This window comes from Lepidochelys kempii, chromosome 3 (genome assembly GCF_965140285.1).
Source record: "Lepidochelys kempii isolate rLepKem1 chromosome 3, rLepKem1.hap1, whole genome shotgun sequence".
NCBI lineage: Eukaryota > Metazoa > Chordata > Testudines > Cheloniidae > Lepidochelys > Lepidochelys kempii.
In genome coordinates, this window is record NC_136382.1 from 180074307 (window position 1) to 180088434 (window position 14128).

The 14128-nt window shown below is 45.8% G+C and overlaps 1 protein-coding gene across 4 annotated transcripts in view; it reads left to right on the forward strand.

Moving 5' to 3' along the window:
* The window catches only part of ASB3 (ankyrin repeat and SOCS box containing 3), a 128988-nt gene that overhangs the window by 48535 nt on the left and 66325 nt on the right, over positions 1–14128 (forward strand). For all 4 annotated transcript variants that reach the window (XM_073339169.2, XM_073339172.2, XM_073339170.2 and 1 more), the window contains 2 exons: positions 6729–6940; positions 11254–11412. In XM_073339169.2, coding sequence (XP_073195270.1) covers positions 6745–6940; positions 11254–11412 — 355 coding nt within the window. In that variant the 5' untranslated portion in view covers positions 6729–6744. The remainder of the gene's footprint in view (positions 1–6728; positions 6941–11253; positions 11413–14128) is intronic.

Here is a 14128-nt window from a genome sequence, read left to right on the forward strand (position 1 = left end):
ACTTTCCAAGGGCAAACCGGCCATGCTGCGGCACCAGTCGCCCTCTCCTTGGCACCGATCGCTGGCACCATCCTGCACAGCACTGCCGTGGAGTCCAAGGTCAGACTCGTCCTCCGAGTCAGAGCCGGAATCATACGTCTTCAGACACAGGTGGCACCGATCTCGTCGCTCCAGGCAAAACGAGATGCAACATCTCCCGATGATGCCCTGGCCACCACATTGGCAGGTGCCCGCTCAGTGGCTATTCTGGACCCCATGGGCATATCATCAAGCCCAGGGGCCAAGCTCCAGATCCCTTTTGATCACCTCGGACAGACGGTGCATATAGAGTGCATCACAGAGGGAACCTTCAAAGGATTCGGAGCCCCACTCCTGGGCTGGCATTGACGCCAGTGCTGTAGCCATCACCGTACCCAGCACCGAACCTGGTACTGAGTTTGTGGCTGGCACTGCATCTGCCACTGCACAGGGAGCACCAGCATGGGAGGACCTCTGTGAGTTGGAGGGTCAGGAGGACCCCATGCCGATGAGAGCTTCTTCATCCTTCTCCCCGGATGAGGCAGTAGCAGGCTCGTCTGCCTCTTTACTGGTTTTGGACAATAGAACCCGTCAGGAGCTTCTCCGAAGAGTAGCCCAAAATCTGGGCCTGCAAGCAGAGGAGTTGTCAGAAGAAACAGACCCTATGGTGGACATTCTGATGCCAGAAGGTCCTTCCAGGGTGGCCTTGCCATTCATCAAGACCACCCACAATACTACCAAGACCCTCTGGCGAACTCCTGCTTCCATTCTTCCCATGGTTAAAGGGATGGAAAGGAAGTACTTTGTACCCTCCAAGGGGTATGAATACCTTTTCACCCACTCTCAGCCGGGCACGCTGGTCATGGATGCAGCCAATGCCAAGGAAAGGCAGGATCACCAGGGCCCCACACCAAAGTCTAAAGAGGCAAAGAAGCTGGATCTCTTCGGCTGTAAGGTCTATTCCACCGGGGGGCTCCAGCTTCAAATTGCCAATCAGCAGGCATTTTTTAGCTGCTAGAGTTTTAACTTTTGTAACTCCCTGTCCAAGTTTAAGGAGCTACTTCCATCTGACTCTCGCTCCAACTTCAGGGCTACCCTAGAGGAAGGCAAGACCATTGCAAGGACTTCCTTACAGGCTCCAATAGATTTGGTGGACTCGGCCAACTGCACAATGTCCTCGGCCATTGTTATGTGGGGCAGCTTGTGGCTGTAAGTCTCGGGTCTCCCTCTGGAGGTCCAACAGACTATATAGGACTTGCCCTTTGATGGCTTGGGTCTCTTCGCAGAACAGACAGACTTTAGGCTCCATAGTCTCGAGGACTCTAGAGCGACCTTAAAATCCTTGGCGCTTCAAGCCCTGCAAAGGAAGTATTTTAAATCTCAGCCCCCACTTTGTTTTTACCCCTCTCAGCTGAGGCAAGACTACAACAGGAGACTGGGTGGGAGTAATAGGAGAAGGCCTCTGCAATCCTCTATCCAGGGCCAAGGCTTGGCAAGGCAGTTGCCGGCTCCCAAGAAAACCTTTTGAAGGTGCGGCCGGGGGCGACGTACCAGTCCATATCCTGGATTCTTCCCCTCCTTTTATGAACTATCTATCCCATTTCTACCATGCTTGGGCTCAAATAACATCAGATCGATGGGTCTTGAGCATGGTAGAATTGGGATATTCTTTCCAGTATTGTACCCTCCTAGCCACCTTCCCCATCCCTCTTCAGGGACCCTTCTCATGAGCAACTTCTAGTGCAGGAGGTGCAAATGCTCCTACAACTCGGGACGGTTGAAGAGGCACCTATCTAGTTCAGGATTCTATTCCCATTACTTCCTAATCTCCACGCCAAAGGAGGGCTCTGGCCTATTTTAGACCTGCAAAACCTAAACAGATTCATGAAGAAGCTGAAGTTTCGCATGGTCTCCATGGCTTTCATTATCCCCTCTCTGGATCTGGGGGACTGATACGCTGCCCTCGACTTGAAGGACACGTACTTCCAAGTGTCCATAATCCTGTCCCGCAGAGGGTTCCTTTGATTCGTGGTCAACAATGCCCATTATCATTTCACAGTCCTCCCCTTCGGCTTCTCGGTGGCTCCGCGGGTGTTCACCAAGTGCATGGCAGTTGTGGTGGCCTTCCTGCGGAAGCGACAGGTGCAAGTTTTTCCATACCTGGACAACTGGCTTATCAAGGGCCAATCTCGGGTCCAAGTGGAGGACCACGTGAACCCGGTGCGCATGACGTTCCTCAGGTTCGGTCTTATTCTAAATGTGGCAAAGTCAACCGTAATCCCTACACAGAAGGTAGGGGCAGACTTGTCTGAAATTGTTCGGGCATATGGCTGCCTGCACGTATGTGGTACTGCATGCCAGGCTGTGAATACGCCCCCTTCAGGCATGGCTAGCCTGAGTTTACGGGCCAAACTGAGACCACATAGACAGACTGGTCACCCTTACTCCTCAGGTTCTCGAATCCCTCTGATGGTGGCTCGACCCACAAGCAGTATGTGAAGGAATACCCTTCTCCACACCTTAGCCATCGCTGTCTCTAGTCGCAGATGCGTCGGCGATGGGATGGGGAGCGCACCTAGGTGAACTCAGGACTCAAGGCCTCTGGTCCCAGGCGGAACGTTCGCTGCACATCAATGTCAGGGAGCTGTGGGCAGTTTGCCTCACTTGACAGACATCTCAAATCCATCTACATGGCAGATGTGTATCTGTATTGACAGACAATATTCCAGCAATGTTTTATATACACAGACAGGGTGGTGCTCACTCCTCTCTCCTGTGCCAGAAAATCCTTAAGCTGTGGGACTTCTGCATCACCCACTTGATACAACGGGGGGCCTCGTACCTTTTGGGTTCACAAAATGAACTGGCCAATTGCCTCAGCAGGTTGTTTCACAGCCACGAGTGGTCCCTTTGCCCGGATGTCACCATCAACATCTTCCAAAGGTGGGCATCTCTCCAGATAGACCTGTTCATGACACAATACAATAGCAAGTGTCAACAGTTCTGCTCCTTCCTGAATTACAGCCTGGGCTCGCTCCCGGATGCCTTCATCCTGTCATGGAAAGGGCGCCTACTGTATGCATTCCCACCCTTCCCGCTCCATCCACAAGGTCCGGCGAGAGAAAGAGTAGTTAATCTTAATAGCACCAGCATGGCCACATCAGCACTGGTTCACCACACTGCTGGACCTGTCAGTGGATATGCCTATTACTTTGCCCCTGGTTCTGGACTCGATCATGCAGGACCACGGCTACCTCTAGCACCCCAGCCTAGAGTCTCTCCATCTCACAGCATGGAAACTCTATGGCTGAACCCACTAGAACTTACCTGCTCAGACTCAGTTAGGGAGGTTCTCCTAGGCAGCAGGAAACCTTCCACTTATGCCACTTATCTGGCAAAGTGGAAGAGATTTTCCATTTGGTCCCTCCAGAAAGGTACTCCTCCATTGTAGTCCTCGATTCCCTTTATCATGGACTACTTCACCTGAAACAACAGGGGCTGGCAGTCTCGTCAATAAAAGTGCACCTGGTGGCAATTTTGGCTTTCCATCCCGGTTCAACGGGCCGCTCATTGTTCGCTAATCCTGTGATTGTCTGTTTCCTCAAGGGGTTAGACAGACTGTCCCCCCAAGTAAAACAGCTGATGTCTCCATGGGATCTTAATCTGGTGCTCTCAAGGCTCATGGGCCCTCCCTTTGAGCCCCTAGCAACATGCTCGCTGCTCTACCTTTCTTAGAAAGTGGCGTTCCTAGTTCCTCATCAGCGAGAAGGGTGTCTGAGCTCAAGGCTTTGACATCCGTGCCCCCTTATACCGTGTTTTATAAGGACAAGGTAAATTGTGGCCGCACCCAGCTTTCCTCCCAAGGTAGTTTCGCAATTTCATGCAAATCAGGATGTCTTTCTGCCAGTGTTCTACCCTAATCCTCATGCCAATGACAGGGAATGTATGCTTCATTCCCTAGATGTCAGACGGGCATTAGCCTTTTACATCGAGCGAACAAAGCTGTTCAGAAAGTCGATGTAGCTCTTCATCGCTATTGCCAAAAGAATGAAGGGTCTCCCTGTTTCGTCCCAGAGAGTCTCTTCTTGGATCCTGGCCTGAATCAGAATGTGCTATGACCAAGCAAAGATTCCAGCCCAAGCTTTGGCAGCACACTCTACAAGAGTATATGCTTCATCTGCAGCATTTCTGGCGCAAGTCTCCATTCAGGACATCTGCAGGGCAGCAACAAGGTATTCTGTCCACACTTTTATGTCTCATTATACCACCACACAGCAGACTAAAGATGCTGCTGCATTTGGTAGAGCTGTGCTACAGTTTGCAACTTGGTGAACTCTGAACCCTCTTCTAGGGGACTGCTTGGGAGTCACCTACTTGGAATTGACATGAGCAATCACTCGAAGAAGAAAAAACGGTTACCTACCTTTTGTAACTGTTGCTCTTCGAGATGTGTTGCTCATGTCCATTCCAAGACCCACCCACCTCCCCTTTGTCAGAGAATCCGGCAAGAAAGAACTGAAGAGATGGTGGGTTGGCAGGAACCTATATACACTGCCATAAGGGCTCCACTCCAGGAGGCTCCACACCCGACTCAATGGGTACCACTATGGGAAAAACCTTCTGATGACTGTGTACATGGCGCGCACACACCTACTTGGAATAGACATGAGCAACACATCTTGAAGAACAACAGTTACGAAAGGTAGTTAACTGTTTTTTCCATATCACTGTTAAAAATCTCACTCTTGTCAAGTTGCTTACAAGAAGAAAGTTAATAATATAACTGACAAACAAGCAATCTTATTTAATGGCATCATCAAGCTGTGCAAATATCTTACCTGAGTAACCTCATGTTCTTATTATTGTAACCCCTGTCTGTCTATCTGAGGTATATATTTTGCCCCCATTACTGTAATAATATAAAGGTATTTAAGATGTTGCTCTGCTCAGCATTGCAAGACCTAAATGATGTAGACTGCTAAGTCTCCATGACTAAGTCACTTTTTGAAATAGGACATAACTGTCTAAGGCTATGTCTACACTACCCTCTGGATTGACACTCCAGGGATTGATGCACTGGGGTCGATTTAGCAGGTCTAGTGAAGACCCACCAAATCGACAGCAGATTGTTCTCCAGTCGACCCCAATATTCTACTCCGAACGATAAGAGTAAGGTAAGTCGACGGCAGAGTGTCTCCTGTTGACCCAGTGTAGTTTGGACCCTGTGGTAAGTTGACCTAAGCTACGTTGACTGCAGCTACGTTATTCACATAGCTGGAGTTGCGTAACTTAGGTCAGCTTACCGCAGTAGCGTAGACATAGCTTCAATCACTTTAAGCTTTGCAGTGATGAGCAGAGCATGTCTTAACTACTTTTTAAAAATCTGGGCATGAGCACCTCACAGTCTATAATGTATTCATCCTCACAATACCCCTCTGAGGCAGCGAAATACGATAGTGTACTGAGACTAAGGCCTGCTCTACACTAATGAGATAAGTCGATCTAAGTTACGCTAGTTAAGTTATGTAACTTAAAGTAACATAATTTAGATTGACTTACAGAGGTGTCTACATGACACTCTTCCATCGATATAGCTTCTGTCTCTTGGGAAAGTGGAGTACTGAAGTTCGTGGGAGAGCACTCTCCAACTGATTTATCGTGTCTTCACCAGACAGGCTAACTCAATGCCTGCTGCATCGATCACAGCAGCCAGATTTAGCCCGCACTGAAGACAAGCCCTAAATGATTTGCCCTAGGTCACATGGGAGGTCTGTGGCAGAGCAGGGAATTGAATCTCATTTTTTGAAGTCTAAAGCTTGGTCTACACTGGGGGGATGGATCTAAGATACGCAACTTCAGCTACGAGAATAGCGTAGCTGAAGTCAACGTACTTAGATCTACTTACCGCGGCGTCTTCACGGTGGTGAGTCGACTGCTGCCACTCCCCCCTCGACTCAGCTTGTGCCTCTCATAGTGGTGGAGTACAAGAGTCGACGGGAGAGTGCTCGGAGATCAATTTATCAGGAGATCGATTTATCGTGTCTAGACTAGACGCGATAAATCGACCCTCGATAGATCGATCGCTACCCGCCAATCCGGCGGGTAGTGTAGACCTGGCCTTAGGCTAGCACCCTAGCCACTTGACCATCCTGCCTTACCCTCACCTATTTTCCCTGTATCACCTGTTTCATGTCTGTATATCTGCCTTGATTCTGCAATCAGATTCATGCAGAGCCTGACTGAAATCTGTAAGGTGCTACATGGGTAGAATGGTCTGTCTGTGCACCTCTAATTGCAGGATCAGGCCAAAGGTTTGTAGATTCTTTTTGCCCAAGGACTGTGTCTTTACTTGTTAATATGAAGTATGTCTTGAGTGTTCAAAAATAGTAATTTGTAAAGCACTTGAGAACTGGTATCTTTATTCAAAGATAAGTGCAAAATACGTATTATCTAGGGATGGTGTCAGGATACATCAGTTTCAAAACAATTTGAAGAGAGACTTTAAATGTCACTAAAATACAAAGCAAAATTTTACCTCACAGGATGGCAATAGTGTAAATACTGCCTAAAATTAACCCAAAAGGGAGTCCCCATTAGATGAATTAAACTGGGCCGGCCTGACAATCTTGGCTCGGATTTTAAGAATATGTTGTCTGTTGTAATTATAGGCTTGCTGGACTAATAGTAACTTTTTTGCCCTCTATTCTCAGAGAGAGCTGTGGAAGGATGGATTTCACAGAGGCCTATTCAGACAGATGCTCCAGTGTTGGACTTGCAGCTAGAGAAGGAAATGTCAAAAATTTGAGGAAGCTAATTAAACAGGGATACAGCGTTGATGTTCCTGATAACAGAGGGTGGATGCCAATCCACGAAGCAGCATTTCACAACTCCAGTGAATGTCTGAAGCTGTTAATTAATGCAGGTAAGGAAAACTTGATTCAAGATGAGGCAAGTTATTTTTATTTTCCCTGTTCACTTCTCCTAGAATATACTGTAACATAAGATAAACCAACCTCATTCACTTTCTGATTTCTTTTGTGAATTTAAATGTGGTTAGGGTGAGAAAAAAAAATGATGAAAATGGCACCTTTCTGCTCAAGGGTAGGAATACTCTGTGGGTGTCTTTGAAATATATATTCTTACTTTTCTGGAAATTTTTTTTTTCTCTACTGTTAAGCACTGCTGAGCGAATTCTGAGATCCCAAGTGGAGTTTGCAGTGCTGAAGTAGTAATTATCTTATTATATTACATACAAAAATCATGTTAAAAGAATGTTATTTAGGTTGCAAAGTCAAGCACTCATAAATTAGGAAATGCCAAATTTAAGGTTGTCTGAGTAGAGCTCAGATGGAACAGGAAATGCCAAACATTCTATTCAAGTGGGGTTTAGAGCCCAGGCTTTCCTTATCTCATGGACCAGGGATGGGCAAACTTTTTGGCCTGAAGGCCACACCGGGGTTCTGAAATGGTATTAAATTGCTCCCCATAGGAATGTGCTACTTACAGCTGCCAGTCCTGGTGCTCTGAGCAGCACGAGGTTGGATTAGGGGCAGGGAGTCCTGGGGGGGGGCAGTCAGGGGACAGGGAACCGGGGTGGTTGGGTAGGCATGGGAGTCCCAGGGAGTGGGGTGTGGATAGGGGTCGGGGCCGGGAGCAGGGGGGGATTGGTTAGGAGGTGGGGTCCCGGGGGGGCAGTTGGGGGGGGTCCCGGGGGCGGCAGTTCGGGGACAAGGAGCAGGTGGGGCTTTGGCTTAGTCTTTGAACACAGCAGTCAGGGTCGGGGGTTCTGAGGGGCACAGTCGGGGCGGGAAGTGGGAGGGGGCGAATAGGTGGTGGGGGCCAGACTGTGAGGAGGCACAGCCTTCCCTACCTGGGTGTAGTGTATTAAATTGCTCCCCGTAAGAATGTGCTACATACAGTGTACTACTTAGGGCTGCCAGTCCTGGGGAGCAATTTAATACACTACACCCCCAGCAGGAGCTCGCAGCCCTGCTACCCAGAGCACGGTGGCATGGCGAGCTGAGGCTGCAGGGGAAGGGAGACAGCAGGGCCAGGGACTAGCCTCCTCGGCCGGAAGCTCAAGGGCCGGGCAGGATGGTCCCGCGGGCCGTAGTTTGCCCCCTCTGTCATGGACTCTGGTGTACATGTACAGCATTAATGATCATACTAGGCCTAACTTGGGCTACAGGCAACTTTGTTATTTCGACCTAATGAGCCTGTCAGTCCCCAGTAACACTAACTGTCCTACCTGATGTGAGCTCCCAGAATAGAGGTCAGATCTTACATCTGAGCCCAGCATCATTACATTTGATAGTGTGGATGCTGTCTGGTTAACTACCATTGGAAGAAGCTGTTCAGCTGAAGTCCAGAACATATTGGTGCATAGCCAAGGCCCTCATTTTCAGGGAATGTATTGATCTTTATTACAAAAACTAAAGAACAGGTGAAAATGGGTGTAAAAAATTAATTTCAACAGTTTTCTGGATGCAAATATCAGGGTTAATACTGGGGGAATGGGAAGACAGAAAAAAAACCCCAAACAAACAGAGAAAAGTATAAGAGTACTTCTGACCCAGTTCCCTGTTCTGGAAAGAGAGATGACAGCTCGGTAACTTCAGAATTGGGAGTCAAGTCCAGGGGATTGCCTGACCTATCTGCCATCTTTCCTTTTGGAGCAGGGTCTGGGGAGTTCCAGCACTTCCTATTTTTAAGACTCAAGCACTGACATCCATAGGGTGACCAGATGTACCAATATTATTGGGACTGTCCCAATACTTGGGGCTTTGTCTTATAAAGGGAATCTATTACCCGCCCCCCCCCCCATTGCTTCCCCATCCTGATTTTTCACACTTGCTATCTGGTCACCCTAGAAATACACATACACACATGTGCATGTGTACCTTCCACTACGTTGCCTTACTTTAATAGTCTTACATTTACATTTAGACTAATTTATTAGTAACATAAACACATCTACCTAGTATAATATATTGGGATTTTTTTAAACATAATCAGTATTCTCATGTACTTTTGTGGTTCAGAATTAGTGTGAAAACTGGTAAAAACCTAATAACTTTTGTAAAACCCGGGAATTTTTGGTAAAAATGGTAAATACCAAAAATGAAGGGCCTTGTGCATAGCAGAAAAGACTTGCTAGGCTGACCTATGAACTAAATGGAAGAGGTATTTGGGCAGCAGAACTCCACCTGACTCTCTTAGGAGCCTTGATTCCCATGGTTCAGGACTATCTGCTATCCCTAAAGCATTCAGGGCTATACATCAGCTGCATAAGGGTACAATTAATAGCAAAATCAGCTCATCATCCTCTCATTCAGGGTCACACACTACTGTTTCCCACCCTACTGTTGCTAGATTCTTCAAGGACCTCACTCATGTTTCCTCCAGTCTGGGAGCTCCCTCCTTCCTGGAACCTCAGTATAATTTTAGTTAGTTTAATGGGGACCCCTTTTTAGCCCTGAGCTGCTTGCTTTTCATACCATTTATCTATTAAAACTGCCTCTTTAGTTGTTATACATCAGCTCAAAGGGTACGGGAAATTCAGGCCCTCATGGGTAGCCTTCCTTACATTGATTTCAGAGTAACAGCTGTGTTAGTCTGTATTCGCAAAAAGAAAAGGAGTACTTGTGGCACCTTAGAGACTAACCAATTGATTTGAGCATAAGCTTTCGTGAGCTACAGCTCACTTCTGATGCATCCGATGAAGTGAGCTGTAGCTCACGAAAGCTTATGCTCAAATCAATTGGTTAGTCTCTAAGGTGCCACAAGTACTCCTTTTCTTTTTGCTTCCTTACATTGTTACATAAAGACAGTGACTCACCCTAAGTTCTTACCAAAAGTTGTCTCAGATTATCATTTAAATTATGTGATTCACCTGCTGCTTGTCTTTCCCAAGCCTCACTCAAACCAAGGGGAAGCCAAACTGCACCCCTTAATGTGGTTAGTGCTCTCTTATATTACTTCAACAGAAAAGACCCTTCAAGAATTCGCCAGGCTGTTTGTAGCATTTGCAGATAGGGTGAAAAGACAGACAATATCTATCTAAAGATTGTCTAGATCAGTGTTTCTCAACCTTTTTGATACCAGGGACTGGATTGCTGTGTCAGAGGGATCTTAGGGACTGGCGCTGGTCCACAGACCGGTCATTGAGAAACATTAGTTTAGATCAGTACGGCAGTGTTTTTGTCAAACTTTCTAGAGGGACCAGTGAGCTTTCCCACTAACCTCCTGGGTTCCAATGCCACTCACCCAAATTCGGCCTGGCTGTCCCTCCATCTGATGGCATTGTGACTTGGCACAGAAGGTCGCAGTGCCCACCCGCACTCTGATGCTGAAACTGAGAATTACTGCCCAGAAACTTCGCAGATATTTAGATGTATGTGCTTTTAAAAGGTTTCCTAGCCTGTGCACGGTTAGACAGCAGAATCAAAGGACTGATTCCTTTACTGAGATCAATGTATTAATGGCCCCAGTTCCACCTAGATTACATTGGAACATCCCACTTTATAAATGAGGGTGATGAAAGACTCCCAAGTTTTAAAAAAAATAAAGCTGAGGGGAGGGAGGGCTGATTCAAAAAAGGCTGAGATCCCCTGGCCTAGACTGTATTAAATCATGCTGAGGGATAGGTAGTTTAGATCCACCCATGCTAGTTAGAATCAATTCCACCAGGGCTCAGGCAGCTTCTGCAGCTTCTTTGGAAAGGAACCTTTTTCTTATATTTTCAGGGCAGCTATGTGGGATGCAGTTTACACTTTCAGCCAACACTATTCCTTAATTGAAACCTCAAAAATCTGATGCCTGCCTTGGCCAAGCTGTCCTGTAGTCATTATTTAAATAGGACTTCTAATACCAACCTCCTGACTATGAGGTCTTGCTAGTCATCAGAAGTCAAATCCATGTGGACAGTCACTCAGAGAAGAAACAGTTACTTACCTTACAATAACTGTAGTTCTAGAGAGGTATTGTCTGCATTGATTCTACATGGATTCTACAACCTACTCTTGTTCTCTGCTACCACGGTGTCATATACCAACTGGATTGTGTCTGTATTGTGTTTTGGTGAAGGAAGTAAGGGATGGTTGAGTCTGCTTCACCCCTTGTGCCCTTGGGTGGGGGTTATGAGAGGATTCAAGGCACAGGAATCCTGTAAGGTAAGTGACTGTCCTTTTTAGAATTTCATGTTAGAAAATCTTTTTTAATTCTCCTTATTCTTAGCTCCATCTGATAACTACATAAAATCAAAGACATTTGAGGGTACATGTGCATTACATCTTTCTGCAAATCATGGATGTTTGGAAAGCGTCAATGTTCTCTTGGAGGCAGGAGCTGAGACTAATGACGTTACTTATGAAGAAACTACTCCACTATTCCTAGGTGATGTATATATATATTTTTTAAAATCAGACAATGCTGGATATGTACGAAAAAGTCATGGTATTACCCCACAATTCTTTCATTGTCCCCCAAGTTTCATATTTTTTTGTGGCCTGTATAGTGGTGTGCCTTTGGTTCTGAGATGCAAACATTGCTGAAAACTTCTTTAATTTTTCTCTTTTTCTATCTCAATGCATCTGCTTCAAACAATGTTTTTAAAGGGAACCCACAAAGTGGAAAACTTTTTATTTGATCTCTTTTTTGTTTCTTTGAAATATAAACAAGGACTGGAAGTTGTATGACTTTTAAATGTAAGTCTTCTTTGTTTTGTTTTATTCCTGCCTACTCTTACATTAGAAATTCAGGTCTGTCCACTCTTAGTCCTAGAAGACGTGTGCATGTTTGTTTATACTATTAGCATACCGATATTTCTGGATTATGCTCGGGTTGTTGGCAAAAATTTCCTGTCTTTAAATTGTTAACTTCAGTGCAGCTCCAAGCCAAAATCCTTACAGCTGCCAGCATTTTTAAACAATCTATTGATTAGATCTTTCATAAGCTGAGTTGGACAACATGGTATTAAAGAGTCAGTGGCTGTGGGAGCCTTGTCTATGATAGTGCTCCTACTGTCAATATTAGTTGTGGCGTTAGCAATGGCAGGACATTTTTGCTAAAAAAAAAATCCATACCATACACAAAGCCAGATGACTAGAGGACTAGTAAAATTTATGAGCTCATAGGAGTAGGAGAGCAAAACTTGAGCAACTGACAGGGGAATGGATTTTTAGTCAGCCCTTTGAAAAACATATTTTATTTTATTTTGACACTACCTAACTCAAATGTTTGATAAGTAATTGGGAGGAAATATTTCTCTTTGTGAAAGGTTCTGCAAATTTGCTTCTTCAGGTGAGAGCTGTTCCTGTTCCAGTCTGCCGCAGAGTCCTGCAGAAAAACACAGAAGAGAGAGCTTGATAATCTTGATATTTCTAAATTTAGGAAAAAGCCCATCCCTAAGGAAGGGGTCTTCAGCCATTCCTTGCAATCTGCAACCATGATTTCGCCCTCTTTAGATTACGTTATTACTTACATTCACAACTCACATGCCTCTTCAGTCTCCACATGGAACATGCAACCTTAACTCTGACCACAAACACCAGCTATTGAAAAAACATAACATTCCATACTTCTTCACTTACATCAGCTAAATAAAACAATTAGAATTATTACAAATGGAAACTTCCCAAAATGATAAACACTATTACAGACTATTTCCACTTAAAACAATTCTTTCCATTTACCATACTGTAACACAACACTTAAATATAGCTCTCAATTAAAAAAAAACTCCATTGTTATACACACTAACCAGCTGCTTCCACAAACACCAATTCAATATTCTGAACAATTGTAAATCATCCATTTTAAACCATTCAGCATGGTTGCAGTTAAAAGTTGCATGTTTTGTGTGGAAGTGGAGGATGGAGGCACGTATGCTCTGATGTGGGTGTGGCAACATGGAAAAGGTGAAATCATGACTATAAATTGCAAGGGATAGTTGAAGTGTCAGGGCTAGATCCTGCACCATTGAAGTTGGGAACAGGATCAGACCATTAACGTGGGATTTCCTGGCTTTTCATGTTTGCGTTGGTGGAATATGAACTTGAGCAACTGTTACTACAGTAACTCCTCACTTAAAGTCGTCCCGGTTAATGTTGTTTCATTGTTACGTTGCGGATCAATTAGGAAACATGCTCGTTTAAAGTCGTGCAGTGCTCCCTTATAACGTCGTTTGGCAGCCGCCTGCTTTGTCCACTGCTTGCAGGGAGAGCATCCCATTGCATCTCGCTGGTGGGGGCTTGGAATCAGCATGGACCGGCAGCCCCTCATCAGCTCCCCGCTCCCCTAAGTTCCCTGTGCAGCAGCCGCCCAGCAGGGTATCAATTGCTGGCAGTTCAGCTGTCCCCCCCCTGTTCCCCCCTCGCCATGTGCTGCTCTTGCCCTCTGCCTTGGAGCTGCTTGCTGGGGGGGGGGAAGAGAGGGGGGCTAATGTCAGGGTGTCCCCCTGCTCCTGCACCCCACTTACTCCATCTCCATAGAGCAGGGGGACACATATGACAGGGCTTAGGACAGAGGGAGTTTCCTGGCAGCAGCGGAGGTCTCAGCTTTGCTGATTAACTTAACAAGGTAGTGTACTTACGAGTGGTGTCAGCGTACTTAAAGGGGAAATGCGCTTCTCTCTCTCTCACACACAGGGTGTGTGTCTCTATCTCTGTCTGCCATGCTGTCTCCCTTCCCTCCATTCCTGCTGCCTTGTAGAGTGTGAGGCTACATTAACAACGAGTTAACCCTTGAGGGCTCAGCCAATTGCTAGTTCATCATTTAGCAGTAAGGCATTCCCTGGGAAATATCCCACCCTCTGACTCCACCACCTCAACCAAGCTTCACAGTCGTCATTGCTGTGTACAGTATTAAATTGTTTGTTTAAAACTTATACTGACTCTGTGTGTGCGTGCGTGTATGTGTATATATTATATACACATATGTAGTCTTCTGTCTGGCAAAAAAAAAATTTCTTTGAAACCTAACCCCCCCCATTTACATTAATTCTTATGGGGAAATTGGATTCGCTTGAAGTTGCATTTTTCAGGAACATAACTACAACGTTAAGTGAGGAGTTACTGTAATTATTTTTCGTGAAGATATTTGTTTTATTTAT